The sequence below is a fragment of the Aaosphaeria arxii genome, assembly GCF_010015735.1.
Source record: "Aaosphaeria arxii CBS 175.79 unplaced genomic scaffold BU24scaffold_4, whole genome shotgun sequence".
In the NCBI taxonomy this organism is placed as follows: Eukaryota; Fungi; Ascomycota; class Dothideomycetes; order Pleosporales; genus Aaosphaeria; species Aaosphaeria arxii.
The window spans coordinates 701607-729518 of record NW_022983477.1 but is presented as its reverse complement, the minus strand read 5'-3'; the positions used below and the strand labels follow the sequence as shown (position 1 = coordinate 729518).

The 27912-nt window shown below is 50.0% G+C and overlaps 11 protein-coding genes across 11 annotated transcripts; 5 read left to right on the top strand and 6 right to left on the bottom strand.

Annotated features, from left to right (window-relative positions):
* Positions 1-756: 756 nt before the first annotated feature.
* BU24DRAFT_178925 (phospholipid-transporting ATPase-like protein) lies at positions 757-4957 on the top strand. Its single transcript, XM_033521591.1, has 2 exons — positions 757-3715; positions 3766-4957. The coding sequence occupies exons 1-2, from the start codon at positions 837-839 to the stop codon at positions 4775-4777; spliced, it is 3891 nt and encodes a 1296-aa protein (XP_033383800.1). The 5' UTR covers positions 757-836; the 3' UTR covers positions 4778-4957.
* Positions 4958-5438: 481 nt separating this feature from the next.
* BU24DRAFT_491702 (NAD(P)-binding protein) lies at positions 5439-7215 on the top strand. Its single transcript, XM_033533829.1, has 4 exons — positions 5439-5863; positions 5922-6395; positions 6461-6620; positions 6669-7215. The coding sequence occupies exons 1-4, from the start codon at positions 5819-5821 to the stop codon at positions 6992-6994; spliced, it is 1005 nt and encodes a 334-aa protein (XP_033383799.1). The 5' UTR covers positions 5439-5818; the 3' UTR covers positions 6995-7215.
* Positions 7216-9154: 1939 nt separating this feature from the next.
* Positions 9155-10746, top strand: BU24DRAFT_346598 (uncharacterized protein; the record flags this gene model as incomplete). The annotated part of the gene is made up of 3 exons (XM_033523493.1): positions 9155-9689; positions 9745-10213; positions 10266-10746. The coding sequence occupies 3 exons, from the start codon at positions 9155-9157 to the stop codon at positions 10744-10746; spliced, it is 1485 nt and encodes a 494-aa protein (XP_033383798.1).
* An 887-nt stretch (positions 10747-11633) lies between these two features.
* BU24DRAFT_441165 (flavin-binding monooxygenase-like protein) lies at positions 11634-13711 on the top strand (the record flags this gene model as incomplete). The annotated part of the gene is made up of 5 exons (XM_033530424.1): positions 11634-11727; positions 11795-11885; positions 11949-11980; positions 12031-12110; positions 12164-13711. The coding sequence occupies 5 exons, from the start codon at positions 11634-11636 to the stop codon at positions 13613-13615; spliced, it is 1749 nt and encodes a 582-aa protein (XP_033383797.1). The 3' UTR covers positions 13616-13711.
* Positions 13712-13749: 38 nt separating this feature from the next.
* BU24DRAFT_461703 (uncharacterized protein) lies at positions 13750-14604 on the bottom strand (the record flags this gene model as incomplete). Its single annotated transcript, XM_033531919.1, has 1 exon — positions 13750-14604. One exon carries the CDS (start codon positions 14602-14604, stop codon positions 13750-13752), a length of 855 nt encoding a protein of 284 aa, XP_033383796.1.
* Positions 14605-15604: 1000 nt separating this feature from the next.
* BU24DRAFT_480222 (uncharacterized protein) lies at positions 15605-16702 on the bottom strand (the record flags this gene model as incomplete). The annotated part of the gene is made up of 2 exons (XM_033533116.1): positions 15605-15671; positions 15807-16702. 2 exons carry the CDS (start codon positions 16700-16702, stop codon positions 15605-15607), a joined length of 963 nt encoding a protein of 320 aa, XP_033383795.1.
* Positions 16703-17312: 610 nt separating this feature from the next.
* Positions 17313-18212, bottom strand: BU24DRAFT_178890 (phosphoribosylglycinamide formyltransferase). The gene is made up of 2 exons (XM_033521590.1): positions 18001-18212; positions 17313-17941 (listed from the first exon to the last, which is right to left on the bottom strand). The coding sequence occupies exons 1-2, from the start codon at positions 18123-18125 to the stop codon at positions 17407-17409; spliced, it is 660 nt and encodes a 219-aa protein (XP_033383794.1). The 5' UTR covers positions 18126-18212; the 3' UTR covers positions 17313-17406.
* Positions 18213-18488: 276 nt separating this feature from the next.
* On the bottom strand, positions 18489-20097 carry BU24DRAFT_461700 (histone acetyltransferase type B; the record flags this gene model as incomplete). The annotated part of the gene is made up of 3 exons (XM_033531918.1): positions 18489-19687; positions 19735-20025; positions 20082-20097. 3 exons carry the CDS (start codon positions 20095-20097, stop codon positions 18489-18491), a joined length of 1506 nt encoding a protein of 501 aa, XP_033383793.1.
* A 498-nt stretch (positions 20098-20595) lies between these two features.
* Positions 20596-22081, top strand: BU24DRAFT_408667 (Zinc/iron permease; the record flags this gene model as incomplete). Its single annotated transcript, XM_033525871.1, has 3 exons — positions 20596-20648; positions 20713-21828; positions 21901-22081. The coding sequence occupies 3 exons, from the start codon at positions 20596-20598 to the stop codon at positions 22079-22081; spliced, it is 1350 nt and encodes a 449-aa protein (XP_033383792.1).
* Positions 22082-22722: 641 nt separating this feature from the next.
* BU24DRAFT_491696 (uncharacterized protein) lies at positions 22723-24383 on the bottom strand. The gene is made up of 2 exons (XM_033533828.1): positions 23931-24383; positions 22723-23882 (listed from the first exon to the last, which is right to left on the bottom strand). The coding sequence occupies exons 1-2, from the start codon at positions 24190-24192 to the stop codon at positions 22786-22788; spliced, it is 1359 nt and encodes a 452-aa protein (XP_033383791.1). The 5' UTR covers positions 24193-24383; the 3' UTR covers positions 22723-22785.
* A 983-nt stretch (positions 24384-25366) lies between these two features.
* BU24DRAFT_491695 (RNA-binding domain-containing protein) lies at positions 25367-27273 on the bottom strand. Its single transcript, XM_033533827.1, has 4 exons — positions 26760-27273; positions 26392-26680; positions 26096-26335; positions 25367-26043 (listed from the first exon to the last, which is right to left on the bottom strand). Exons 1-4 carry the CDS (start codon positions 26975-26977, stop codon positions 25690-25692), a joined length of 1101 nt encoding a protein of 366 aa, XP_033383790.1. The 5' UTR covers positions 26978-27273; the 3' UTR covers positions 25367-25689.
* Positions 27274-27912: the final 639 nt, after the last annotated feature.

Below are 27912 nucleotides of genomic sequence, written 5' to 3'. Positions count from 1 at the left end.
TGCCCCTGAGGAGGCATGCAGGATACATGTATCGATAGTCTGTGATAGTGATGGCCACGAAAGCGTAGGGAATGGATTCCAGCTGCACAGCAGATTATGAGTAGCGGAATAGAGCAGAGATTGCAGTCCTTGTGTCGTTCATTATTCTGGCAGAATGGCTGAGCTTCATGTCAGCTTCCGGCGTGGCTCAAAGACCTACGTAACCTCTGCAAGTTGACCGCTAGCGCAAACCATAGGTTTTGTAAGAATTGCGGCAACATAGACTTGTTGATCGATGAAAAGTTAATAGTGAAGATCTCTAATGTGACATGCAGCTTCCATTTGAACCATTTCTGTAAATAATTGCTCACTTCGTATGCTGTTGAACCGACTCCGAAGGGTGGCCAAGGTGTTGCGACGACAAAAGTGCAGTAAAGCGCGCGGCGTGACAGGGGACCGGGAGGATCTTGGACCACTCCCGCACTGCCTCACACCTCAGACAATCCGTGCCCTCAACTTACCTCCAACAACCTCCTCAATTCAACCTCCAAAAGTCACTCACAGCTCCTCACGCGGTACGACTCTCGACGAACAATCATTCGCTGCTCCATCACTTCCGAATTCTATTGCTACGCCCCCTCGTCATCTATCAGACCTGGTCCGCGAAGCTACGGAAGCCTACATTGCGCACCGCTGAACGGATTGCGAATTTCTGCGCCAGCCTCGCATCTGTGTCTGCTCCGTACCGCAACGTACAAACACAACATCGGAACGTACCTCGACCCATTAGATGAGTCTGGCCGACACGCTTGCTACATCCTACGCGAGCTGTCTGCTATCACACAACCTTGGCCGTTATGGCCGGCCGGCCACCTTACAACGAGAACCTTATAGACTTCGATGACCCTCAACCCTCATACAACTCCGGCGCACGAGCGCCTGTAAATGATGACGAACTACAGCACCGATATGACACAAGCCATACCAGCGGTCAACCCCAAGGTCGGCCGTCAGTATCCTACGATGATTTCGTAGGCGGAGGCAGGCCAACGGGGGATCTTCCAGGAGGTCCCGGGGCGCCACCAGTTGGGCAGGGACCATACGCTGCAGGCGGTCAAAGGCTATACTCACAAACCTCAGATCTCAACAATTATCAAAGATACTCCGACGCGGATGTAGACGACGACCATTCCATGTATTATGGCACGACCACGAATTTCGAGGGACCCCCGGCAGGACTCCGGCGAGCTGGCTCTCAAAAGAATAACCGAAATAGTATCCTAAGTCTTGGAGGGGGCTTGACTGGGCGTGTTAAGAATATGCTAGGAAGAGGCCCCGAATACTCGGAAATGGATCTGCCTCTGACGGACCATGCGGCCCAGCAAAATCGTCCAGATAACAGCGGGATGAGCGACTCAAAAGAGCCACCAAAGAAACGAAATTCGGGAAAGTTCAAGTTCGGATTTGGTCGAGGTGGTCCAGATCCCTCAACACTTGGTCCACGAATGATACATCTGAACAATCCGCCCGCGAATGCTGCCAACAAATATGTCGACAACCATGTCTCAACAGCGAAATACAATGCCTTCACTTTCCTACCCAAGTTCCTGTTCGAACAGTTCTCGAAATACGCCAATCTGTTCTTCTTGTTTACTGCCATTCTACAGCAGATTCCCGGAATTTCCCCTACGAAGCGTTATACCACCATTGTTCCTCTCGGTGTCGTGTTGCTAGTATCGGCAGTAAAGGAGTTTGTGGAGGACTTTAGGCGAAAGAAGTCGGATCAAAGTTTGAATAACTCTCAGGCACAGGTCTTGAAAGGATCTACGTTCACAGACACGAAATGGATTAATGTTGCTGTCGGAGACATTGTTCGTGTCCAATCAGAGAGCCCGTTCCCAGCGGACCTTGTCTTGCTCGCCTCGTCTGAACCGGAGGGACTATGTTACATTGAGACCGCCAATCTCGATGGCGAGACAAACTTGAAGATAAAACAAGCCATCCCGGAGACAGCAGAGCTCGTCAGTCCGTCAGAACTAAGCCGCCTTGGAGGCAAAATCCGATCCGAGCAACCGAACAGCAGCCTTTACACCTACGAGGCAACCTTGACCATGGCTGCTGGGGGCGGTGAACGGGAATTGCCTCTAGCCCCAGATCAGCTGCTCTTGCGTGGCGCAACACTTCGAAATACTCCTTGGATCCACGGTGTCGTAGTTTTCACTGGTCACGAAACGAAGCTTATGAGAAATGCTACTGCTGCTCCTATCAAGACAACTGCCATGGAGCGGATGGTCAACAGACAGATTCTTATGCTCGTCGCCATCTTGATCGCACTCAGCATTGTCAGTTCTGTGGGCGATGTCATCATCAGTTCGACTCAACGAGACAATCTTGATTATCTTCAGTTGGAGGCCTTCAATGGTGCCAAGCAATTCTTCCGAGATCTGCTAACATACTGGGTTCTGTACTCCAATTTAGTCCCGATCTCGCTCTTCGTTACCATTGAAATCGTCAAATACTACACTGGCTCGTTGATCGACTCTGACCTAGACATCTACTACGAACCAACGGATACACCTGCGAACTGCCGTACTTCGTCCTTGGTCGAGGAGCTGGGACAGATCGAATATATCTTTTCGGACAAGACCGGAACATTGACTCAGAACATCATGGAATTCAAACAGTCTTCGATCGCTGGTATTCAGTATGCGGATGAGATTCCTGAGGACCGTAGGGCTACTTTCGAGGATGGTGTCGCTGTTGGTATTCACGACTTCAAGCAACTGGAGGAGAACCGAAAAACACACCGCGACAGAGACATCATAAGACACTTCCTGACTCTACTCTCTACCTGCCACACAGTCATCCCAGAAAGGACCAGTGAAAAGGCCGCCATCAAATATCAGGCAGCTTCTCCAGATGAGGGTGCATTGGTGGAAGGCGCTGTACAACTCGGCTACAAATTTATTGCTAGAAAACCTCGGTCTGTCACGATCCTCGTCGATGAAAAGGAACAGCAAGAGTATGAGTTGTTAGCAGTTTGCGAGTTCAATTCCACGAGGAAGAGAATGTCGACCATCTTCCGTACCCCAGAGGGCAAGATCGTCTGCTATTGTAAAGGTGCAGATACCGTCATCCTGGAGCGACTTGGAAAAGACAACCCATACACAGAAACCACGCTTACACATCTGGAGGAATATGCCGCGGAGGGTCTACGTACACTATGTTTGGCTATGAGGGAGATTCCCGAGAACGAGTTCCAGGAGTGGTGGAGCGTTTTCAACGCTGCCCAGACGACTGTGGGTGGCAACCGTGCTGACGAACTGGACAAAGCTGCTGAGTTGATCGAACATGATTTTACTCTTTTGGGCGCAACAGCCATCGAAGACAAACTTCAGGATGGTGTGCCCGATACGATTGCGACTCTGCAGTCTGCAGGCATCAAGATTTGGGTTCTCACTGGTGATCGCCAAGAAACTGCCATCAACATCGGCATGAGCTGCAAATTAATCAGTGAAGACATGAGTCTTCTCATTGTCAACGAGGAAAATAAAGAGGACACGAGAGACAACATTCACAAGAAGCTTAACGCTATCAACAGTCAAAGTCAAGGTGGTGCAGAGATGGATGTCCTTGCTCTCGTTATCGACGGAAAATCTCTCACTTACGCGCTCGAAAAAGATCTCGAAGAGAGCTTCTTGCAGCTTGCGATCAAATGCAAAGCTGTCATTTGTTGGTACGTACCTAGACTCGGATATCAACTCATTGCCACTAACATAAAGATAGTCGTGTATCTCCGTTACAGAAAGCTCTAGTCGTCAAGCTGGTCAAACGCCATCTGAAAGCTATTCTCCTTGCCATCGGTGATGGTGCAAATGATGTTTCAATGATTCAGGCCGCCCACGTTGGAGTCGGTATCAGCGGTGTCGAAGGTCTCCAAGCCGCCCGAAGTGCTGATATCGCCATTGGTCAATTCCGATACCTTCGCAAGTTGCTCCTGGTCCATGGTGCCTGGAGCTACCAGAGAATCAGTAAAGTCATCTTGTACTCGTTCTACAAGAATATTGCACTCTTTATGACACAGTTCTGGTATTCTTTCCAAAACGCTTTCTCTGGACAAATTATCTACGAATCTTGGACGTTGACCTTCTACAATGTCTTCTTTACCGCTGCACCGCCATTCGTTCTTGGTGTGTTCGACCAATTCGTCAGCGCTCGACTTCTCGATCGTTACCCTCAGCTCTATCAGCTAAGCCAGTCTGGCGTTTTCTTCCGGATGCACTCGTTTTGGTCCTGGATTGCCAACGGATTCTATCATTCGCTGATTCTGTACTTTGCATCGCAAGCTTTCATGCTGTGGGATTGGCCCCAATGGGATGGTCGCAATGCCGGTCATTGGGCCTGGGGAACCAGTCTTTACACCGCGGCTTTGGCGACAGTGCTCGGCAAGGCGGCTCTCATCACCAACATCTGGACGAAGTACGCTTTCCTCGCTATTCCAGGATCCATGGCGCTATGGTTCATCCTATTCCCAATCTACGCGACCGTGGCTCCAATGGTCAATGTCTCCCCCGAGTATCGTGGCGTAATCCAGAGAGTCTTCCCGGATCCAAGGTTCTGGGCTCAATTGCTCATTCTACCCGCACTTTGCCTGGTCCGCGACTATGCATGGAAATACTACAAGCGAATGTATCGACCGCAAAGCTACCACCACGTCCAGGAGATCCAGAAATACAACATCCAGGATTACCGCCCCAGGTATGTATATAATGAGTTAGATTTCAGACACACGAGCTAACCCATACTCACAGAATGGAACAATTTCAAAAAGCCATCCGCAAGGTCCGTCAAGTCCAGCGTATGCGCAAGCAGCGCGGCTATGCCTTCTCCCAAACCGACGAGTCACAAGCTCGCGTCCTGCAAGCATACGACACGACGAGAGAACGTGGCCGGTACGGAGAGATGGCCAGTTCGAGGAGATGATATCAAAAATCAACCTTTTTATGTCCACAATGCATTGCAATTTGGAGTAGGCGTTTCTCTTTTTCTCAGATACGAATTGGAAACGAGGCCAACATTTGGTTATGACTGCTACTTCCGAGAGAGAGAAAGAAAGAGAGAGCGGTTTTATGTTAGATAGTGTTTATTCATCCCGTTCCTAGTCAGCGTCAAATGTATCAGTCCACCTGGCTTTGCTTTCAATTGGTGTTGATGGAGATATGTATGTGAGTAGGATAGGAGAGAGGTTCTCTGCGAGGCCCCTCGACAAAACAAGAATGCGATCACCCCAACTCAAGTCTATCAAATCCGTCCCATGTGGCCCTTGACTCATCGCCCCAGAACATGATGTTGAGTTCGGCAATCGAAAGGCGTGCCATTGCGAGGGCTGACTAAAACGTGCAGGAGGATTCCAGAAGAACGGCATCTCGGGTACTGAGTCACCACCAAAACCATCGTCAGCAGGATGCGCTATCGTCGGATGCTTTTGCACAATGCCAACCAAGAAGTGCATTTGCTCGTAGGGTGAGTCGGCCGAATCGCCGACTCTCTTGCTTAACTCCATGCTCGTAAGATTTGAATGTACGAAGTCAAGTACGAAGTCAAGCAGTGAGCTCGCCATTCAATGACGCCTCGGGGGGTTCAGTGAGCTCGCGGACGAACTACCGACCGCCGGAGGAACAGAAACTATTCTTGAAGATCCACGATATGTGTTCGAAGTACAATGCATGAGCATATGAAATATATAGAAAGCTAGCAATGGGATGACTTTCAACTCCCTCATCAAATATACATTTCTCTCTACACTATCTACTTCCAACAAACCACAAAATCCTTCAAAATGTCCACAAAGACAATCGCAATTATCGGCATAACTGGAAACCAGGTACCATCCCTCTCTTTCTCAACCATATAAACCCACCACATACTCACCAAACCTCCAGGGCGCATCCGTTGCCGACACCTTCCTCTCCCTCCCCGGCTGGCACGTCCGCGGCATCTCGCGCGACCCCTCCCAGCCCAGCGCGCTCGAGTGGGTATCCAAAGGCGCCGAAGTCGTTCCAGGAAACCTCGACGACCCGGCGTCCCTCGAAGCTGCCTTCACGGGCGCTCATGTTGTCTTCGGGTATACGGACTTCATGACGCACATGCGTGATCCGGCCGTGCATGAGCGTGCTGCGAGGGAGGGCCGCGGGGCGAATGAGGTGGCGTATGAGCGGGAGGTCGCGCAGGGGAAGAGGTTGGTCGATGCGGTTGCGGCGGTGGATGGGAGTGCTGGTGGGAAGGTGTTGGAGAGGTTTGTGCTGAGCACTCTGAGCAGCACTAAGAAGTGGAGTAAGGGGAAGTATACGCGCAATCTGCACTTTGACGGCAAGTGGGAGGCTGTTGAGTATTTGAGGGAGAAGCATCCTAGTGTTGTAAGTGATATGAGTTCCCGAGAATGAGCACAGGAAGTTAGAGTCACTTACAGGTTGTGAACCAGACTGAGAAGACAAGCTTTCTGCAAATGGGCATGTTTGCAGGGAACTGGAAGGCTTTCGTTGGAGGCGCACCTCAGAAGCAAGAGGACGGATCTTATCAGCTTGGTTATCCACTGGGCGGCGATGTCAAGTTCCCAATGGTCGACCCAAGGGCCGATACAGGTAAGTAAGCGGGTCCATGGCACTGCAATCGTTCTAATCACCACGTAGGTGTTTTCGTGAAAGCCCTCGTCGAGGTTGCACCTGGTAAGAACCTCGTCGGTGCTGGTAATGCCATCACTTGGAATGAGTGGAGTCAGCTCTGGGGCAAGCATCATGGGGTCGCATGCACGTACGCAAAGACGGATCCGAAGGAGTTGGAGACCCATTACGGCAGCTTCGGACAGGAATTAGCGGATATGTTTGCATACATGGAAGAATTCGGATATGACGGTGGTGATCCTGAGGTCGTATACCCTTGGGATTTGGGAGTTGATGTGCCCGTGACTACTATGGAAGAGCATATCAGAAAGGAGGACTGGTCACCCATCCTTTGAGAGCTATAGGAGAGGCGGATATTTTGGGTCTTTGGGGTCAGAGGAAGCTTATCGTTGTCGAATCTTATACTGTATAGGTTGTACATGTACAATGAACTAGGGGGATCAAGATTATGCGACTCTCTGTCTCCCTGTGGTTGACACTTGGTAAATTGAAGCATTTACCTTTTGTAGTCTGAATAGTCAGATGGATAGTATTCGTATTACAGCATGCTAGCGTCAGATCGTGCTCTATCTAGTTGCTATATCCATATAATTGTACACCAACCTCCCTTATCTATACTCACGATGGATTGGGACCCAGGAGAACTACTATGACTTTACGGATCGAAGAATAGAGCCGCAGTCCATCATTCCATAGCTAACCCTTGCATATACTGTTAACATTGATGCCATAACCCACCGACGTGTGCTTGAGATGTGCCCCGGATCTGGTATAGTGTGTTCTTTGTTACACAAAGTCATCGAAGTTTCTCCCGCCAATTCTTCTGCTGTACTCCATTGCACATCGCTATAAAACCTGGTTCGATCCCCCTCCCCGCAGTACATAACATAACAAGCTCTAGCCCATCTCACCTTTCTTCAGACCTCTGCGAAGGGTAGAAATGACACAGCGACAAATACAACCTTGACTTGTACCGCCATCGCCGGATTGCATTGCAACGAAGAGTTCCCCCCTCCCCTTCCTGCAACTCTCCGTGGACACACGCACACTCATACACCCATCGCACCCACATGCCCAATGCAACGATATTAAACAGTCGCGTCATGTTCTCCTATCTCGATCAGCAGGCCTGACAACGGCTCTCGCACGTCCTGACGGGCCACTCGGATCGTACCATGAAGAGCAGGTGCAGAGGTGGCGGTAATAACCTGCATCTTCCCATGCCTCGTGTCGGATGTTCATCGCACATCTGGACCTGCCGCCTGCCGCCTGAGCAGCTCCGTCTCGTCCTCGTACGTACATTATCGAGGGCAAACCCCAAAGCGACTGCATGCCCCTGCCAACCCGGGACTTTTGAACTGAATATGGGCATTTCAACGCCGATGACCCGCAGATATGGCGGCGGGGTAAGGCGCGTTTCGTCTTCTCTATCTCGATCTTGTATGGGACCATCCCGCCGCTGTTGCCAGTAGTGGCAAGACCAACTCGCGTCCCAAAAGATACCACCACCTACGAGCGAGTTACGTCCAAAACGACGCCATGCGACAAGGCCAAGTTCCTGGCCTGGTCCTGCAATGCCATGCCATGCCATGCCCTGCCCTGCGCCCATTGATTTACAAATTAACAATGGCGGGCGGCGGCAAAGTCGACTGGACTCGTATACCAGGTTCCGTTAGCACCAATCAGCCATCCCAGCCATTCCGGGATTAGCGGGATCAGTTGATGCTACAGCAGATGATGCTCCCCCAGACTTCTTGATAACCTACAAGCTAACCCCTCCATCCTTCCCATCGTGCCATCGTCCACCTCCCGCGTGGAGGTTGGATTGGTGGATGGGTGGACAAGGTGGACGAATGGACGAATGGACGCATGGACGACGGTGATGGCCATGGCTGCCCATGATGCCTACCTCCTACGCTTACTCTACCTCCTCAGTACTGTGGAGGTATCCTCTCCTACTAATCTTAGACGTCTGGTACGCTTGTTTTTCCTAATGAGTATACTCCGCTTCACATTGTAGGCTGGTTGGTTGGTTGCTTAATTGATTTGCCTGCTTTGCTTGATTTATCACACTTTGTCGCCGGATCGCATTGACGTTTTGATCTGATTCTGGCACCTCTACCTGGAGAAGCCTCGTGGCTATCTACTCGTATCGTTTGCGCCAGTGACGCCCCCGCTTCCATTATCACATTGATAAGAGCTTGGATCTACTACATCCTCGTTTGTCGACAAACCATGAGGCGGAAATCCTCTATTAAGAGGCAGCATCCAGATTCTTTAAACAAGTCTCATTCCTGACAGCATCGAGATCAGCGGTCCATCTCGCGGTCCATCTCGCTACTCATTCTCCTTGCCCTGCTGTGCAACCCCTCGAGGCCAGACCTACGCCTCACTCGCCAATTCACCACCCTCCGTTATTCAGCCGACCCAATCCTCACTTTTATTTTCCTGCGGTCTGCTCCCAGGTTTCACTTTTGCTGACACCTTAAGCTCTGATGGACAAGTCTCTTCTGTTGCTGCTTGGTGCAGCCTTCCTCTTTAGTTCTCTATTCTTACTCGTGTTCAAGCATGGAAGACGTACGGTCTTCCTGAACCGCCTTCACTTTCATCATCGAAGATCTTCAGGCTCCAAAACACCTCCAAGATCCTTATCACCCGGGAAAGAGAAATCAAATGCCTTGCCGGTCATCAATTACTCGGACACATTCCCTCCCTCCCGTAGATTCACGTTGGCTGAGATCCAAAGCAATCTGCAAACGATAACTGGAAAGCCCCAGGATGCCTTCTTGGCTTCACCGCCTAATTCTAAGACAGCATGTTTGCCTCTCAATGCCTCATATCTTGACGCTAAGGAGCCTCTGTTCACGCCTTGTGAATTCTCCACAGAGGAGATCAAAGCCTTGGGCGACTTCCCCGACTATTCCTTACTCAGTGGTGTGCCTCTGCCTAGTTCCTATCCAGAATTCGATATCACCAAAGCCCTACCAAGACCCTATAGACCTTTTCGATGGAACTACCACCAGACAATGTGTAAGTGTCTTGATATAATATCATCTAACATACATGGACCGCTGACCATTCGAAGCCCTGACCAAACTCGAGCCGGACTGGTGGATCGAACTCGAGAATACCTACGTGGATCGTATTAAACAGCGTCAGGGCCTCTTCGCAAAGCATGGAAAGGGAGTGCTAGACGCTCTTCCTGGATCCGAATTAGTATGCAAAGAACTCATGGAGATGGTACTACAATTTATCTGTGCCCGGTACCCACAATACTTCAGGCTGGACAAGACGAACATGGTATTCTATAACGACATCCTGAAGACGGAGACAGACCTCAAGGCAATGCATCCTCTCCATGTCCTCCTGAACAACGTACCGGAAGATTTTGCCATCACCCTCAGAGATCCTACCAACGGCCATTATGTCTTCCGAGCCGGCATAATCTGCAGTTCCCTGGGTTGGAATGTAGCCACCAAGATTGGGCTTCAACTCCATGAAATCCATACGCCGATACCGGACTACAAAGAGAAGATGCAGTTCTCTATGGACAGGTGCGTGACACAATGTTGGTGTAACTTGACATGCGAGCTTACTCTCCAATAGATACTTCGCAAAGAAACCTACAGACAAGGCTATTCAACGTGGATCTTGGGGATTGGAAGTTGATCAACCTCTCTATATGCCTCCAGGAGACTCACATGAGCAACACCGTGACGTTCAGAGTCCCGACCTGGACATCACCCGCTGCCACTTACGTGTGGATTGGCAGACGCTCCGTCGCCTTCCACTCTCTGGGGGTATCGTATTTAACTTCAAAGCGCTCTTCACGCCGGTAGAGAGCTTCAGAGATGAACCATTCGTACCAGCATTGGTGCTCAAAGTGCTGAAGGAGGGCAAGCGCAGCTTGATGGAGTATAAGAACACATGGCACACGGAGCACGTCGTCATCCCTGCATTGGAGGAGTATGCTCGCGAACAAGTCGAGAAGGGTCTAGTTCCTGCCGACTGGGAGCCGCATACCCTGGAGGATAGTCCTTGGTTTCCTGGGTGGGAAGAGAAGTGGCATCGAGAGCAAGGTTTCTAGGCACGAATGGGTGCGCAGGATATACCATGATGATGCATAAGGTTAGCGGTGATTTTTTTGGTGAGAGCAACTCGATCGGGATATATATACGACCTCATGAACAGGGGGCATCCTTCTGCTTGCATTTGATCAAAACATGAAGACATGATTAGTAGTATACACCACAGCTTCATCATGCTGTAGGTGATCCGAATAAGATAACTGCAAAAACTTCGTACAAATATCCTATTCAGTATTCACAACACCAAACATTCGTCGGTGTCAATCCCTTGCGTGTCATCAACATCCGTGTCATCAAGTCAAGTCTCGCAGTGAAACGAAGACCCGAGTCGAGTGCAACGAATCGATTGTTATAACCGCATTGCCTTTTGCGGTTAGTGTCATTCGTCGCGCCACACCTTAAGCTTCTTTCCCCACATCCTACACCTCACCCCAGGTTCTACATCCCCTGTATCAATGAGCTCCAAATTTTTGAAAGAATCTGTAATTGTATGTCTAGCATTTCAAGGTGTTGGAATTATTGTGTGAAGAGCACATTCCCACAAAACTAGATTCACTAATCTTTGATACATCGATAACTATTCATATATAACAAGGCAATTATGCACTGGACATTGCAAGAGCGTCACCTCAAACTTTGTATCGGCTATCGGTCGTCGGTCGTCATTCGGGTATGCTTTGTCTTGACCCACTCTAGACCGCTGTAACGGTCTAAGGGAAGCATGATTGACAAGATAGATTCTACTTCTTACGGCTAGAATGGCTAGAAATACGAAATAATAAAACCCCCTCTCCGGAGCCCTCCTCCGCGTGCACTTTGCTCTTATCACTCCCAATTACTTTCCTTTCCTTGTCCACTTGCCTTCTCAAATTGTACAGCATAGAAAATGGGAGCAACCACCCAGCCATGGCCTCAGGTCCCGGTGGGGAACAAAGACCACACGAGTGCGGCAGTCGTGATCATTGGCGCCGGCATCTCTGGTATGTCTGCGCATAACCATATAACCGACAGTCACAACGAAGAGCAGAGCTGATTCTTTCGGACTAGGCATGTGTATGGCCATTGACCTCATCAAACGTAACCAATGTCACAACTTCATCATCGTCGAGAAGAGTGCAGGAATCGGTGGAACTTGGAAGTGAGTCGGCTATTCATTCAAGATGGGTTGCATCAATTAGGCATAATCCTGACTCGCCAACAGTGACAACAAGTACCCCGGCTGCTGCTGCGATGGTGAGTTTACTAATCTCGAAACGATGGAATATCACGTTGACGATTTTCAGTATGGAGTATGCTATATAGTTACTCGTTCGAGCAAAATCCCGATTGGACGAGAGCCTACCCTGGACAAGAGGAAATTCTTGTGAGTGGTGATACACGCAATCTAGACTTCCCATTGCTGATCAATGTGCACAGAACTATCTTCGCAATGTTGCCCACAAATACAAGCTCTATAAGTACATTCGATTCAACACCGCAGTCGAGGCTGCCACCTGGGATGACTCGGCTGCGAAGTGGAAAATCGATGTCAAGGTCACTGGCGACAAGGAAGCCGAGTTCTGTCCCTCGTACACCATTGAGTCTGATTTCCTAATCTCAGCTGTTGGCCAATTGAACCAGCCACGATACCCCGAAATCGAGGGTCTGGAAAACTTCAAGGGCAAGCTCATGCACTCGGCCCGCTGGGACTGGAGCTACAAGCTCGAGGGCAAGAAGATTGGTATCATTGGCAACGGTGCAACGGCCGCTCAGATCATTCCAGAGATACTGCCATCGTCTAAGGACCTCACCGTCTATCAACGATCCCCCAATTGGGTCATTCCTAGACAAGATGGACCCGTGAGCAAGCTGACTAGGGCCATATATCGCTACCTTCCCCCGGTCCGATGGCGAGTTCGAGCGATGCAGATGGACTATCGAGAGTCCTTCCACCCAGCTATTTTCGACACTGACTCCGAATTCGCCGACCAGATCCGCGAGTGGTGCGATGGGCTCTTAAAAACACAGATCCCGAACCGGCCTGACTTATGGGACAAACTCCGACCAGACTATTCACCCGGCTGCAAGCGAGTCATCATCACCGACGACTACTACCCAGCGATCGCCAACCCCAAGACGACACTCGAGACGAACAAGATCGTCCGCGTCACGGAGACCGGCGTCGAAGTCGAGGACGGCGCAGGCGGTACAACGCACCACGAGCACGACCTCCTCGTCCTCGCGACCGGCTTCCGCACCGTCGAATTCCTCTTCCCCATCAAAGTCACAGGCTCGAACGGCCGCACACTCGCAGACGTGTGGAGCGGCGGCGCCTCGGCCCTCTACGGCACCACCGTCCCCTCCCTCCCCAACTTCGGCATGTTCTACGGCCCCAACACCAACCTAGGCCACAACTCGATCATCCTCATGATCGAAGCGCAGTCCCGCTACCTCAACACCCTCGTGTCCGCCGTGCTGGACGCACGGAACCGCGGCGAGCGCATCGGAATCATGCCCAAGCAGTCGACCACCGACGCGTTCAACGACAAGATCCAGGAGATCCTCGCCAGGAGCAGTTTTGCGGACCCCAAGTGCGGGTCGTGGTACAAGAACAAGGATGGAAAGATCACGAACAATTGGTCGGGCACGGTGGTCGAGTACCAGAACACTCTGTCGAAGGTCGATTGGGACGACTTCGAGGTTGCGAATAAGGGCCAGAGCGCGAGTAAAGTCGTTTTCGGCGGAGGGAAGAAGGAGAGCAAGATTGGAAGGGTAAAGGAGGAGACGAGCGTTAGTAATTTGGGGTTGCTGATGGGTGGGCTCAGTGTTGCTGCTGCGGGAGCGGCTTGGATTTATAGGGGAAATCTCCCCAAGAGGTTGGGGTTGTAGTGTCAAGGAGTTAGTTACCTTAGCGATTTGGATGGAGAAGTCTGTTTTCTACGGTGCACTTTGGAACGGTTTGTACTTTGAAGTTTTCATCAGTAGTATTGTAGCAACATGAAATGATTCATATACCCTTATCATCACAATCGATCTGCATCATGTTTCCCCATCCTCCTCCACTCCTCCGTCTCTGCATCCACAACATTCTTCCGATCACTCTTATCATCTTCCTCATCTTCCGGCCTATCAACAATCCTGACCTCCACACCCCCAAACCTAACCTTCTTCTTCAAATTCGCCTTGTCCTCATCCTCATCACTGACCTTCAAACCCCTCATCCTCTCCCAAGCAACCCCCATATTCCTCTTAAAGTCCGCCCTGACACTCTCCGCCACGCTTTCCAATGCCGCCGCCGTTGTTTTCGTGGGCATACTCGTCTTTGTGGATATACTAGTCTTCGAGGGCACCCTCGTCGCCGAACACTGACACACCACCCCACATCTACATCGACCTTGATCTCGACGTCTCGACTCGAGCGCCTCCTGCTTCGGGTCGACGTCCCGGATGTAGACTTCGTACACTAGCGTCTCATCCGCGTCATCGCTTCTTCGGCGCCGGGAGCGTTGGCTCGTGCTGCAGTGTACTTCGTATACCGCTGTTTCCTCTGGGATATCTTGCTTGCGTCGTCGGTGAGACTGAGAGTATCTGCTTCTGCTTCTGCTTCTGCTTCTGTGGCGGGAGGTGGAGTGGTGTTTGCTGTGTCGTGGCGATGGCGGTGGTGGTCTGGGGTATACACGAGCACTGTAGATTGTTGGAGAGCGAGGAGAGGAGTTGATGGGGTTGACTTGGAATCTTGCCGAATATGCTGGCTTGGATGTGGTTTGTCTCTGATGACGCGTTGGCTGCGGCGGTTTGGGGATTATGTAGGTTTGACAGTGGGGAGCGTGAGGGTGGTGAGCTGGTGATACCGCGTGGCGGCGCTTTGGTTCGGGCATTGATGGCGCTTCTTTCTTCTGTGGTGAGGGTGGGGTAGTTGCTGCTCTGTTATTGATGATACGTTCCAAATCGATCGAAGGTAGGCTTTAGATTGATGTGATGAAGTCGTCGTTTAGTGTCCTTGGTATGGCAGAGCTCTCTAAGATACTACCAACGCTTCCGCCAGAAAAGAGTCTATATGGTCCAAGTTATATATCCACAGAAAGTTATATGTTCACAACAAGTTTTTTCAGTACTCAAGGCGTGGATGAGTTAGCATTACTATGACAACGCTCTGTGAGAGGTATTAGCAATTGATGGCATATGCGCAGAGCGGCATGAGCGTTTAATTAACTTGCGTCTTGCACGGCCACCCTCGACTATGGTGACTCCAATCTGGCATAGACAAAGAGTGACACAAAGCAGACAGTATTTTGGAGTCATCCACAATATCTTTGTGCATATTTGCTTGGAGCGGGCCTGCTAAATATGGTGGAGGTGACAAAGAACAAAGAGCAGGGAGGTTGGGGGTTGGGTTGGGTTGAAAGAGAATAGCATAGCCTTTCGCTTAGACAGAATTCCAAGTGATATGATGGGTATGAGGAAACAAAAAAGATGAAAGAAGAACTATGCGGTCATAAAATATCCTTCAAGGACTGTTTTGAAGGCAAGATACTGAGTCGACAGTGTCTATCGGCGATGTAGTGACAGCCTTAGAAATCTTGAATGAAGGTCCAACGTGGTATTAAGAGTCGCTGCATGTACCCGTGAGCGTTGCATCAAGGATTAGAACAAATCGTTGTTGCAGATTTGTACATGCAGTAGTACCAGTCCGTTCCACGACGAACTCAACGTTCAAGACTCGGGTGGTGCGCCACTATGTCCATGCATGATCAACAACAGCAATGATCCTTTGCTAGGAGACTATAATCTCGCTACATGAGAGAGTTAGTGTTCACTCGGCAAAAAAGCATAGGAGAAGCCGTGTCATATGCACACCTTTACTTGATTACCACCTGGCTACACGGGTTTCGGTCTAACATCTTTTTGATATTTTCTCGATGCCTTACCAATCCGTGGGCTAGAGCTAGATCAACGTATCTAATTTTAAATTAACCAGTTCGAGAGGCTCATTCAGTCGGAATAGTACAAGTGGTAGTCACATGTGTCAATAATGTCCCTGCAACTGGTTGGTCCATCATCCCAATAATCATCCCAATACCTATTATCCCAATCCTCATCCTCCTCGTTATCCCAATCGTCTCTCTCGTACCAAGCATCATCCGGCTCGAAATGATTCAAGTAATTCGGCGAAGGCGTATAGTTCAATAAATTTAGGGTAGCGTGTTCTTCTTCACTCCATGGAGCAACCACCCTATCTTGGCCATGGGGCTGGTAATCTGATCTTCGAGATGCCACGACACGCTCCATCGACTTTGCGACAACCAGGTCCCGCCATTGAGAGTTTTGTGACGTCCAGAATATCTCCCGTAACTTGGGAAGATACTGGACATCAGCAACACAGTAAGAGATAATATCGTCTGAGATTGGACGCTTGTTGAAAACTTCATGAGAGCCACCATATTCCTTTTTGAAAAATTGTTCTCCTTTCGACTTGGCCATCAGCCAGCCACGTCGGTCATTCCAATGGATGCCTCTGAATACATTGTTCTCGACGCATTTGGTCAGGCCCGTCACGAACTTCCTCGATGTCGTGGTCTTCCTCGTTGCACTCTCCATCAACTGGACATCTTCGATCCTTTCCAATACAACGCCGAAATGAGAAAATAGAGCGTCTGAATCATTACGAACGTCGAAAAAGACCTTCGTGAATCTTTTATCTTCAAGGATACCCTTTAGCGTGCTTCCTTTGGCTACAGTAGTCTCGAACGCTTGTTTGCCCAGCTTATGCACATCGATGATTACGACGTCCGGTTTCGGAAGGCCAGTGTTGAACAGAAGAGTTAGGATGGAAATGGAACCATCGCGGCAAAGGTATACACCTTCTAGGTCGATGTATATGGTTGGATTGTTCACATGCCCTAACTCCGTGAACCGGTCGACCAAATTATGGATGTCATCTGCAGTGTCTATGATGGTTGAATTGATATCCTCCATGGTGGGATGAAACTGTATGGTAACTATACAAGGATACAGGATTAGATTGAATCGGATTTTCCTAGTCATAAGATGCGGACAGAGTGATTTCCTCACACTACCCTACCATGTATTTAATTGAAAACTGCTTCTGTGTCAAGACGGAATGCCAATGCGGAATGCCAGTACGGAATGTTACCAATAGTTCTTTCATTCCAGACTTATAGATCGCTGATGCCTGCCAGACAGTGCAAGGTATACTATATTTCAAAACGCATCGTAGATCTTCCCTTGGTACACCCACGAAACTGGCATCAGGCCGAGAAGTAATTGTAGATTGGTTCTTGCTGCCTAGGAAGGGAGACCATGATCTTTGCCCATCATGTATTCTTATCCGCAGCGACGTGCCAGTCTATTAAATGATAAATTGCGATCCGCCAAACCAGAGCTTTCACCACGTAGCTTGGCTGGCACGGAACAACTTAGTTCTGTACTAGGTAGCTACATACTTGAACATGACTATCATGCAAGCAAATAAGTGCTGTTATTTTGATATGCATCATCTCAGTGCAGGACGGGGCATTGGTGCCTTTCCTCCGCGCCATAAACATAAACCTGTACCAAATCTTTCGCCCTACCGATATCGGGTTTAAGCCCTAGAATTTCATTTGAGTCCAATGCATCGTATCCTTTCTCAAGAAACCTCCGGGGTATCTTTCCTTGACTCAGCTCTGGTTTTTCAATGCCTCTAATGTTTTTCTTGTCCCCTCTACAATCAGCCCATGTTCGACCTTATGCACCCTCTCCTCAAGCTCATCTAAGCTCTCACCCTCCTTCAATTCTATCTCTTGCGTGACAATCGCCTTCCCTGCGTCAACCTCCGCAATGACCTCATGAATCATAACCCCCGTCCTCTTAATCTCCCCCTTCCTCCCTGCCTCCCACGCCCTCTCAATCGCGCCCGCGCCCGCAAACTCTCCCGGCAGCGCAGGATGCAGGTTTATGATCTTGATGCCGGCCTCGGTGAGCGGATTAAGGAACTCGGGTGTGAGAATGTGCATCCAGCCCGCGCAGACGATGACGTCGGGTCGCGGGGAGAGGGCGAGTATGGTCTTGGAGAGGTCGGCATCGTATTCTGTTCGTGCGGCCTGCGTGCCTTCGGGCGTCTGCGGGTGCTTCTTCTTGTACGGGACGAGGTTGTGGTATGTGGTTTCTATCGAGGCTTTCTTCGCGCGTTCGAGGCCGTAGGCAGCTTTGCGACTGGGGTTGTGGGTTAGTTGCAATTGCGGAATCGTAGTAATGAAGAGTAGTGGGCGTACTTTGAGATCACATGGGTGATGCGCGTGTTAGGGAGTGCGGAGGAGGCGCAAGCGTCGATGAGCGCTTGCAGGTTTGAGCCATTGCCCGAGATGAGGACTGTGAGGTTATGCTGAGGTTGCGACATTGTCAATCTTCAAATGTGAAAATGTGGGAATTGAGATACTACAGGCTTGGGAAGCTGAAGGGAAGGTGGACTAAGGGTCTTTGGAACAAAATTTTGGAGGGGCGTGTTTAGTTTACCCCGCGGGTTTCTAGCTAGCTCGGAGGGTGCTGGAGTCTAGGTACCTATCGATAGTCTATCCATCCAGTTCGAGCATATCTCTGCAATTCAGAAATTTCTTAATATACATTGACCATGAGGAATCCAATATTCCCGAGGTTCTGTCAGGCATTAACAGAACTGTAGCGGTATCAAATGTGCGAGCATGAAATTCCCATGCCCGTCTTCAACCATGAACTCCATGCGCCAACTCTCCGGCCTTCAAGCTCAAACTCGTGCTCTCTTAGAACTGACAGACTCGTCGTCTTCGTCTTCCCAGTCGTCCTCATCCTCGATGACCCTCTTGTGTCTTCTCTTGAGCAATCCGGGTGCTGGGCCGCCAGAAGCAGAACTATCTCCATTGGAACGCTTCTCTAGGCCTTCCAATCTTTCGATATACTCCTCAAGTTGGCTTTCCAAGGCACCCTCAATCTTCTCGATTCGCTCAGATGGATCCTCAATTTGACCAAGTGCATCCGCGTGCTGTTGGTATATCCGCTCCTTAACAGCCAAGCGCCAGAAGTAGAACTTGCGATCGTTTTCATTGCTCGCTTTCTCCTTGCGCGTGATCCTGGCAGCAGTACGGTGGGGTGAGGGTATTGTCGAGAGCAGGTGGAGCTCCATCATCCGGTTGAACTGACGCTTCACAATCTTAGTCTCGAGACGTAAAGCGTTGATATCACCGCCATTATTAAAGATTTGGTCCCGAGAAACGGGCGAATCCTTCTTGAGGTTCTCAGCAGGCAATGTGGAAGCAATGGCAAGCGCACTAAATGAAGGGACTGTGCGGAGATAGTCGATGTCGGCATAATCCCGCATTTTGTCAAATGTCTCACTCGGATCTTCCACGGGTATCTCGTAGATATTCGGTAGCTTCACGAGCTCTCCAAATATCGTGGTGTATAGCCTGGATCCGAGCGACTGACCCTGGTATGGTGGAAGGATGAGGAATTGAGAAATGCGTTCACGTGCTGGCTCTTGGAGAGGATCAATCTGCTCGGCAAAGGGGAATTTGCCAGGCTCCGTGGATGCGGTATCTTCGTTGGCACTTGCTGGAGGCGACGGGATCGAGTTCAATGCCTTCTTGATGCCGGTAGTTGGAAATATCCAGTATCGGTACGTAGTAGAAAATCCGGCTAAGCTATATGGCGACACGGATGAGTCTGATAGGGGAGTGACTTCGTAAAGAAGATACAGCGTCCACCTTTCATATGTCCAGTCCTCGTCTAGTTCCAACATCGACGCGCCTTCAATGTAGAGAAGAACCAGGATCTGCATGTTTCGCCAGATCTCCAAGGCAGCTGGATCTGCGAGGCTTGCCTTCCATATTTCGTATTTCTTCCCATGTCTCTCGAATTTCTGCGACAAAGTACCTGGAGGTGTCCATGATGCGGATTCGGGATCTTTCTCGCTTGGTTCAGACGAAGCTGCTGCACGTTAGCTACTGAAAGTAAGGGTGCTCGAGGAGACCTACGTGTTGGAATGAACGAGTCAAACGCAGCCTCAATGTCAACCTGTTCAGCACCGTCTGGCAGCATGGTGCTCAGATCTATTTTCTGCTTGAATTGAACATCGAGGGTCGGCTTCATATCGTTTGCGCGAAACTCGAGAGCTATCCTGGGAGCTTTGTATCCGATAATCTTTTGTTCTTCACCGAGGATAGGGTATGTGAATTCTGGATTGAATGATTCATCGAAAACCCGCTCAGCTTTCTCTGAGGGACGTCTCAGATTGATATGAACACATTCATTCGCTTCGTGAATCCCTATAACATTGAGTGAGCATGATGGGAGCTATGACGAGAGGAAAGAAAGAGCTTACATTCGTCCAAATCCATGATGCCGGTGCCTTCAAACGATTGAATTGGGTTGAGAAGAAGTCAGTCACAACGAGGTGCTCTGGTAAGAAACCCGAATTATGCGCGGGTGGGGAAAGTTGGTGGATGAAGGTAGTCAAGCCAGGAACCGCGTAAAATGGGCGAAAGGTCGCGATCGTACGCGTTTAGCGCCAAACTCCCGCTCAGCCCTACCAGTGAGTAACCAGACGGGAGACGGAGGACGCTGTGCTGTGCATAGACCAACTTGGTCTTTTTTGGCCGTCCCATCTCTCAACCAACGATTGCTTCGCCTACTTTGTACCTTTCTACTCCATCCTGACACGATACCCCCTCCCCAAACCCCCCAATAACTATAACGACCAGTCTCCGTATATTCGGCATGGACAAATAGATTGATGTTCACGCGGCGTTTTCGACTTTCTGTGACTTGAGCACTTTATTCTTCCGGCAATTACTCCTTACGATCGCTACGCTACACACACACACGACACCGCCAACATGTGGGAGGGACTTTTCATGTTGCTCTCTTTGAGCACCATCATGGCCATTGCGTGAGGCTTCCCATTCCGCCTCTGCGAAAGTTGTATGCCCATCGCCGGATGCTAACAAACACAGGTCCTTCCTTGTGGGCGCTCTACCGCTCTCCTTTTCTCTGTCTCCTCGTCAGCTCCGCTTCATAACATTACTCGGCACCGGCGTTCTCGTCGGGACATCACTGATTGTAATCATACCGGAGGGCATCGAGACGATGTACAGTGCAAGCGGAAAGGGACACATGCACGTTGCCACCAACAAGAACACCCAGCCCACCATCCCCAGCGTTGCGAGCCAGCAGAAGGGGATCAAGCATCCTCAGGAATACCCCAGTATGGAGCGAAACGGTGCCGTCGATTCCGACAAGGTCCAAGGTGGATCAGTCAAGGCACCGGCTGTTGAACACATCGTTGTTAGGCGGTCAGTGGAGCAGCCTCAACAAGAACGCCGCAAGACGGACGACAAGCAGACCCAGAAGGACAAGCAAGAGGAGGAGGAGAACCACCCGCAGCCCCAGAGAGGAGGTGACGACGACTCCACCGAGGGCCACAAAGAGGGACACACCCGTGTACACGCTCCCGAGGACGAAGAAACAGTAGTTCATCACGACCATGACGAAGGCCCAGAGCCGCATGCATATATAGGAGTTGCGCTAGTCCTCGGTTTCATCCTCATGTTTCTCGTGGATCATCTTCCAGAGGCAATTGCACCACAACAGCCAAGTTACCACCCGCTCCACATCTCGCTCTCGGATCTCTCTCGTGGGCCTCACAATTCGTCCAGCGTCTCCCTGAACAACCTCAATGTCCCCGGCACACCGATCCCCCCACCGGAGCGAAAGCCGGCCCCTAAGTCTTCCGCAACGACCATTGGACTCATCATCCATGCATGCGCGGACGGAATTGCACTGGGAGCCTCCTCGACCGCACCCTCCACTTCTTTGTCCTTCATCATCTTTTTCGCCATCATGCTGCACAAGGGTCCCGCGGCATTCGGTCTGACTACCGTCCTCCTCAAGCAAGGCCTTTCGAAACGCACTGCGCGAACTCATCTCGTCTTCTTCAGTCTTGCTGCCCCGGTAGGCGCTCTCGTCACATGGACCATTGTCAACGCTCTCGGACGGGCTTCGCTCGGCGGAGACGACAGCCTGAACTGGACGACCGGATGGGTACTTCTGTTCTCAGGCGGAACCTTCTTGTAAGTCTCAAATCACTTATCTCATGTCGTTTCCGTTCGAAACCGTCCACTAACTTCATTCTTTCAAAAAAGGTACGTCGCCATGCACGCCATGACCGAAGCCACGGCCCCGAGTCTCTCCCACGAGGACCCCATGGCAAACGGCTATGTCGACAGCTACCACGCATCGACCAGCCTCTCTAAGTCCGACATCGCGACCGTCCTCTTCGGCATGCTCGTCCCGCTCGTTACACAAGTCGGTCACGTGCATTGATCGCCTGCCTCCCTTCAACAATCGATCGATTGAACAAGTGAAGAAGCGTGCTTGTGTATGTGTGTGTGTGTGTGTGCTCTTTCCTTCCACTTCACTTTACCTTTATGTTTTCTCTTCCCTTTTTCATCTTTATCTCGCCCCAATCAAGGACAAGCGCAAGGACAAGGAAGCAAAGGCGGGCGTGTGTCGGTTTTTATATACCTAGGTACATATATCTACTTCGGGCGTGGCGATGACAGCGGCAGCGGCGGCAGCGGCGTTGGATTAAACGGAAAGAAAAAGGATATTCGCCAAACCCATGACGGACATAGGAACCAAGATACCGTACCATATCAGAAAGGAACCATTTCACCATATACCACAATACACGTAATACAACGAATTGAAATTCTGACAAAACGAAATGAAACGGCCCCCTTTTTCACCTTGCATTCTCCCTCACACCCTCAAGTGTCAAGATCCAAGCCGTAACTACGAAGGAAGCTGTAAACGAGCAGTGCAACCATAACATTTGATCACAAAATCTCTACCACGTTCAAATCTGAATTAATTGTGCCAGTGTAACATAAAGATAATTACATAGGATCTATCTTCGAACTCTTGTTAATGATGCCTCTGCCAGATATGCTCATGTACTCCTTGCATCAAACATAAAGCATGTTGCCGTCATAGCAACATCGAACCGAAGAACCAGTCTGGCGCATTTACTGGGAGAACTCGCTGGCCAATTTCGCAAAGAAAGTGGCCGTGTAATCGCCGTCAAATTTTTTGGAGTATTCGAAAACGTCCTGGACTTGATCATGCGACTTATCCATATGACGTTTGATGTGCCACGGGTCGGTCTCATAGTCACAACCGTCGACAGGGCATTTGACAATTCGCCGTGGCTGCGCGGTGCAGCGTCGACGCTGGTGTCCGCACAGGTCCCGAAACTTCAACGTTTCTTTACAGTGCTTGCAGGTGACGTCGGGATTCTCATGCCATTTCTTGTGGTGATTCAGGCCTGAGCGGTTTGCAAACCGTTTGTCACAATCTTCGACACCGCAAGCGAATGATTTCACCGTTACCGTACTTATTGACAGATTCTCTCTAGGAACATAGGTCGTTGTAATCGTTCCTCGAGCACTATCGCTGATGTGGGATGCACTGTCAGGTAAAGATCCTGCAGTAGTGTTGTTGCGTGATGTGCCTATATGCGAGACACTGAGCTGCGATACCACCTGTAGCACTCCTTTATGTAGCGCTGCTCTGTTCACATTCCGAAACCACATCGCGTTCTCTCGCATGATTGACGTAGGCCCATCGTCCTTCATATCGAAGGCCAAAGCCTCTAGGATCTCGTCTGCCGTAAAGAAGCGAAAATCGTCATTTGCTCGCCAATACAGATGTGCGAATCGCGTCTTGTTTTCTTTCAACTCTTTCAGGAAGTTTGCATATGCGGCCAGGTTCGTAACAGCCCCATCGAATCCTGAAGAGCAGAGAACGACGTCGTAGGGCACACGGAGAGCTTCTCGGAGACGTGCAACGTCGCGGTTCGTCGACGTTGCAATATTTGTATTTGAGGGAACTCCAGGAAGGACTATGTGCTCAACCTTGTCAATAATGCAATCGCAGTGACCGCTACCATGGCTTTTTGGGTGCACTTCGTTGAGGAAAAAGTTCGCAAGACCGACAACATGTGGTCGAAGACGGGCTTCAATTGTCGCTCTTGTATCGCTACCAGAATATGATGATGTCCTGGCAACAGCAACAACACGAAGCCGTGCTTTGATACTCTCGTTCATGCTGTTCAATGTGGTTCCTAACGATGTCAATAGCTTGTCGTTGTAACATAGAGCACGCAACGCACCATCCATCCTTTCCTTTTTCATGATAACGATGCCCCCGTTGTCAATATCGACATTCTCAGATGCTCCCAATTGCCAGACTTTGGGAGCAGGGGTTAAGACTAGCGGTTGTTGTCGGAAGGTGGGCTTCGAGCCTGACGGTCTCTGTTGGTGAAGGCGAATACGCATTTCGACATCTGAACGGCTGCCGGTGAACGAAAGGTTCAAATTCCGACATTTCTGATTCAACTCTGCTCGAGTGAGCTCGCTGAGAGGCCGGTTCATATTGATCGAGAGAGCAGGTATTGGCAGAACGCATGCAACGGAATCAACTAGCTTCCGTTGCACACTTTCGAGCCTGGACGACAGTCTGTTGAACCGGAAGATTCAGCGAGATTAAAGTGTTGGAATCGTAGAGAATGTGAACATGCAGTTCGCGGAAGTGACCACTTGCCCACTTATGTTGTGGTGAGGGCGCGTCCGCGCACCGCTGTGAGGAAGATACCCGTGCACACTGTAGTGAGGAACTCAGTAACGTGACAAAAGCACAGATTAGAGGTGTAAGCAAGGAAGAAAGGATAAGGTCTAATATGTAGGAGAGAAGCTTCGATATAAGGTGGCCTAGGTACCCTTAGCTTTACATTCACTAATACGTTCACATTCGCCACAATCTGCTCTGACTACCAAACAGATGTGTATTTCTTCCTGCGTATAGAGAGAAGCCTACTAAAAGCAACTAGTACTGCTATGCTCGCTACAACAGTGCTCTCTTATATAAGAATTACAGCTATATGAGAACTACTACATAAGAGCTATTCAAAATAGTCTGCGTTTTCGCTATTGTATTACGGTTTAGGTTATATAAAAGGAGATACGTTACGAAGGAGATTTAGCTGTTGTTTAACATTACATCATCTTGTTGACGCAGGAAAGGAAATAAAGGAAAACTATACTTGCTTGCTTTACAAGAAATTGTTTGCTGTTACATAAATCTACTGGCGCATAATATAGAATTATGGTCATATCTTTTCTAGTTACTATTCGCCAGTGTATTACTCTTTTGGTGGAGCTGAGAGGAGTGTGTAATGATAAGAGCTCTGCTTATTAGCTAGTAGTTTGCTGTTGTATTACCTCTCTAGGGAATAGGAATTACCCTTACTAGCTACAATTTCGCCATTATAGTAGTCTTCTAGTGCAGCAGATAGATTGTATGATAATGAGAGTCCTGCTAGTGTTCGCCATAACACTACTCCTCTAGCAGAGGTAGAAGGGGTGTGTAGCAACAAGAGCTCTGTCAGTGTTCGCTATTGCATTACTGATCTATAATTGGATTCTTGTTTGGGTCTCTCCGAAATACGAATCGTATGAATGTCAGCATGATGATTTTGTGATACAAGAACCAACGTTGATTCCAAGTTCACATTCTACACGAACATCACGTTTGCAAAAGCTGAGTGGACATGACCATGTTCTTGCATTATTGAAATGCTAGACTGAGTCGAGATTATGTAGATCTTTTAGGGTAATTTAAGACAAAGTTTCAGTAATCCGGCCTACCATACCCCAGGTCCTGCCGGGACCATAGACTCCGATTCACTTTTCCGATCCTATACTCACGACTAAGTAAACCAGGCCCAAAGATGTCTAGCAGGTAATGAAAATATGTGTCGGCAACTCCAAATTGCCCCATCCGAACTCATATCTTAAGCAGGCAGGATCAGGCTCGACACAAAGTCAGAACGCAGCTCCATCTCCTACTTGCTGACCAGACTGGCAAATCTCTTAAGCCGTAGTCGTGGCAGCGGGGGTCTCGGTGGTAGTAGCGGCGGGGGCCTCAGTGGCTGCAGGGGCAGCGGCGGCCTCCTCACCCTCGGTAGCAGCCTCAGGGTGGTCATCCTCCTTTCCGGGAGAGTCGATGGCGACCTTGACGGCGATCTCACGTCCCTCAATCTCCTTTCCGTTCATCTCGGCGCAAGCCTTCTGCTGGAGCTCCTCAGAGCCAAGGGTGACGAAGCCGAAACCACGGCCCTTGCGGGGCTCGTTCCTAGCCTGGAGCTTCTTGACCATGAAGCGAGGAATGGGACGAAGGGCGATCTTAGCGGTGGTGGGTTGGTAGTCCTTGAAGATCTCGAGGAGCTGATGTGGCTGTTAGCTAGAAAATGAGGCAATCGGATTTCCCTCGACATACCTTATCCTCCTTGAGGTCATAAGGAAGGTTGGCGACCATAACCTTGGTCTTGGAAGGAACGCCATCCTCGGGGGGTCCACGCTGCTTGCGCTCACGTGGGGGGAGGTTCTTCTTCTCAGCGCCCTTCTCGGCGGATGCATCGTTTGTTGCATCGGTCAAGGGAAGAACAGCTGCGGGTGTGCTGTCAGTGGCAGCGGCCTCACCCTCAGTAGTCTCGGCGCCCTCAGCACCATCGGCCTTCTGGATCTCGAATTAGCCAAAATGATCGCCTGTTATGATGTAATGTCCAAACTTACACGTCCACCACGTCCAGCGCGGGCACCACGGCCACGTCCGCGGCCACGTCCGCGAGTGGAAGCACGGCGACGGTGCTCAGTACCGCTGGTACCTTCGGCACCGCTGCCAGAGCCCTCGGCGTGAGCCTCGGGAGTGCGAGCGAGCTGGATGGAGACCTTGCGGTCAAGGATGGCCTTGCCGTTCAGCTCAGCGATGGCACGCTCTGCCTCAGTGGGAGTCGAGAGAGCAACGAAGGCATATCCGACGGGACGAGAGGTGCGGGGGTTGGTGGGGATGGTAGTAGACTCGCTGTTAAGGACACGAGGTTAGCTCAGTCAACGTAGAAGGACCCCCGATGGCTCGAATCGGGTGGTTCTAGACAACTTACACGAGGTAGTCCTTGAAGAAGTCCTTCAACTCCCCCTCGGTGGTCGCATATGCGAGGTTTCCAATGTAAAGTCTCCTGCCCTCAGCGGCGCTGGCAAGAACAGCCTCGTTCTCGGCTGCGGTGGGTTGAGTGCTAGCGTTGTCGGTGGTAGCGGCATTATTGTCGGTGAGGGAGGTAGTGGCCATCTGGGCGGTAACACTATCGACTGGGGCGGACATGATTGAGGTTGAAGTTTACGGGAGTTGATGACACGAACAAGTATCGAGACGTGCGTGGTAAGTTGAGGGAAACTTGGGAAGTCCTGGTATAGAGCCTAGGTAAAGGTCGTACCGTGAACAGTGTGTGAATTGAAAGGGATGGAAATTGACAGGACCGCCTGGAAGGTGGAAGTAAATTGACGGAGGGAGTTGGGAGGGTGGGTAGCTACGAGCCCGAGGAGTGGTTGAGGGTGGTGGGAAGGTTGAAGAGCTGTGGTTTGTTTGTCCTTTGAGTTGACTGGATGGATGGGGCAGAAAAGGAGGAGCCGTGGAGCTTCAAATATTTTGAAGTTGCAGAGAGAAGGCGCCAAGCACTTACCGGAAGGGGAAGTCGAAGCGGGTTTAGCCCTGCAAGTGCCACCCTGGCTGGGGAAATTTCGAATCACGGGCCACAGAAGAGTCAATACTCAACCACTACAATACAAGCACCGAACAGGCAGACAGGCAGGTGAATAAGTAATTGGAAGGCGGATGAAGTGAATGAAATGATGGGTGAGTTAGGTAATGACGAAGAAAGGGATGGGGGATCAATAAGTCGACGAGTATCATAATATTTACATTTGTGTCATTCGTTCGTTCGTTCATTCATCAATATTATGTGTGGAATTTACCATTGCCTCCTCCTATATAAAAACACCAGTGAACTTCATTACAGACTACATTAGTTATTGACTATCGAGATAAAGACTATGAGTATCATGCACGATACTAATTACCTACTGGCTGGCGCCTCTCTGCTTCCCTTCCATTTGAGAACAACAATAGTTACTTCTTTGTAAAGCAATGAAAGGGAAGTAAAGTAAGTAGTCACGAATCACGATGGTATGCATTGGAATCGTAGCTCGAAAGGGAAGTGACCCACTTCATTATATAATCAAATGAACACATCATCTATC

Coding starts and splice junctions, on each gene's coding strand:
- BU24DRAFT_178925 (XM_033521591.1), top strand. CDS start 837: ATGGCCGGCCGGCCACCTTACAACGAGAACCTTATAGACTTCGATGAC. Junction 3,716..3,765: donor TGCAAAGCTGTCATTTGTTG/GTACGTACCTAG, acceptor ACATAAAGATAG/TCGTGTATCTCCGTTACAGA.
- BU24DRAFT_491702 (XM_033533829.1), top strand. CDS start 5,819: ATGTCCACAAAGACAATCGCAATTATCGGCATAACTGGAAACCAG. Junction 5,864..5,921: donor TCGGCATAACTGGAAACCAG/GTACCATCCCTC, acceptor CCAAACCTCCAG/GGCGCATCCGTTGCCGACAC. Junction 6,621..6,668: donor CGACCCAAGGGCCGATACAG/GTAAGTAAGCGG, acceptor ATCACCACGTAG/GTGTTTTCGTGAAAGCCCTC.
- BU24DRAFT_178890 (XM_033521590.1), bottom strand. CDS start 18,125: ATGTCGCAACCTCAGCATAACCTCACAGTCCTCATCTCGGGCAATGGC. Junction 17,942..18,000: donor ATCACCCATGTGATCTCAAA/GTACGCCCACTA, acceptor CCACAACCCCAG/TCGCAAAGCTGCCTACGGCC.
- BU24DRAFT_491696 (XM_033533828.1), bottom strand. CDS start 24,192: ATGAACCGGCCTCTCAGCGAGCTCACTCGAGCAGAGTTGAATCAGAAA. Junction 23,883..23,930: donor GAAAAAGGAAAGGATGGATG/GTGCGTTGCGTG, acceptor TGACATCGTTAG/GAACCACATTGAACAGCATG.
- BU24DRAFT_491695 (XM_033533827.1), bottom strand. CDS start 26,977: ATGTCCGCCCCAGTCGATAGTGTTACCGCCCAGATGGCCACTACCTCC. Junction 26,681..26,759: donor TTCTTCAAGGACTACCTCGT/GTAAGTTGTCTA, acceptor TGTCCTTAACAG/CGAGTCTACTACCATCCCCA. Junction 26,336..26,391: donor GCGCTGGACGTGGTGGACGT/GTAAGTTTGGAC, acceptor TTCGAGATCCAG/AAGGCCGATGGTGCTGAGGG.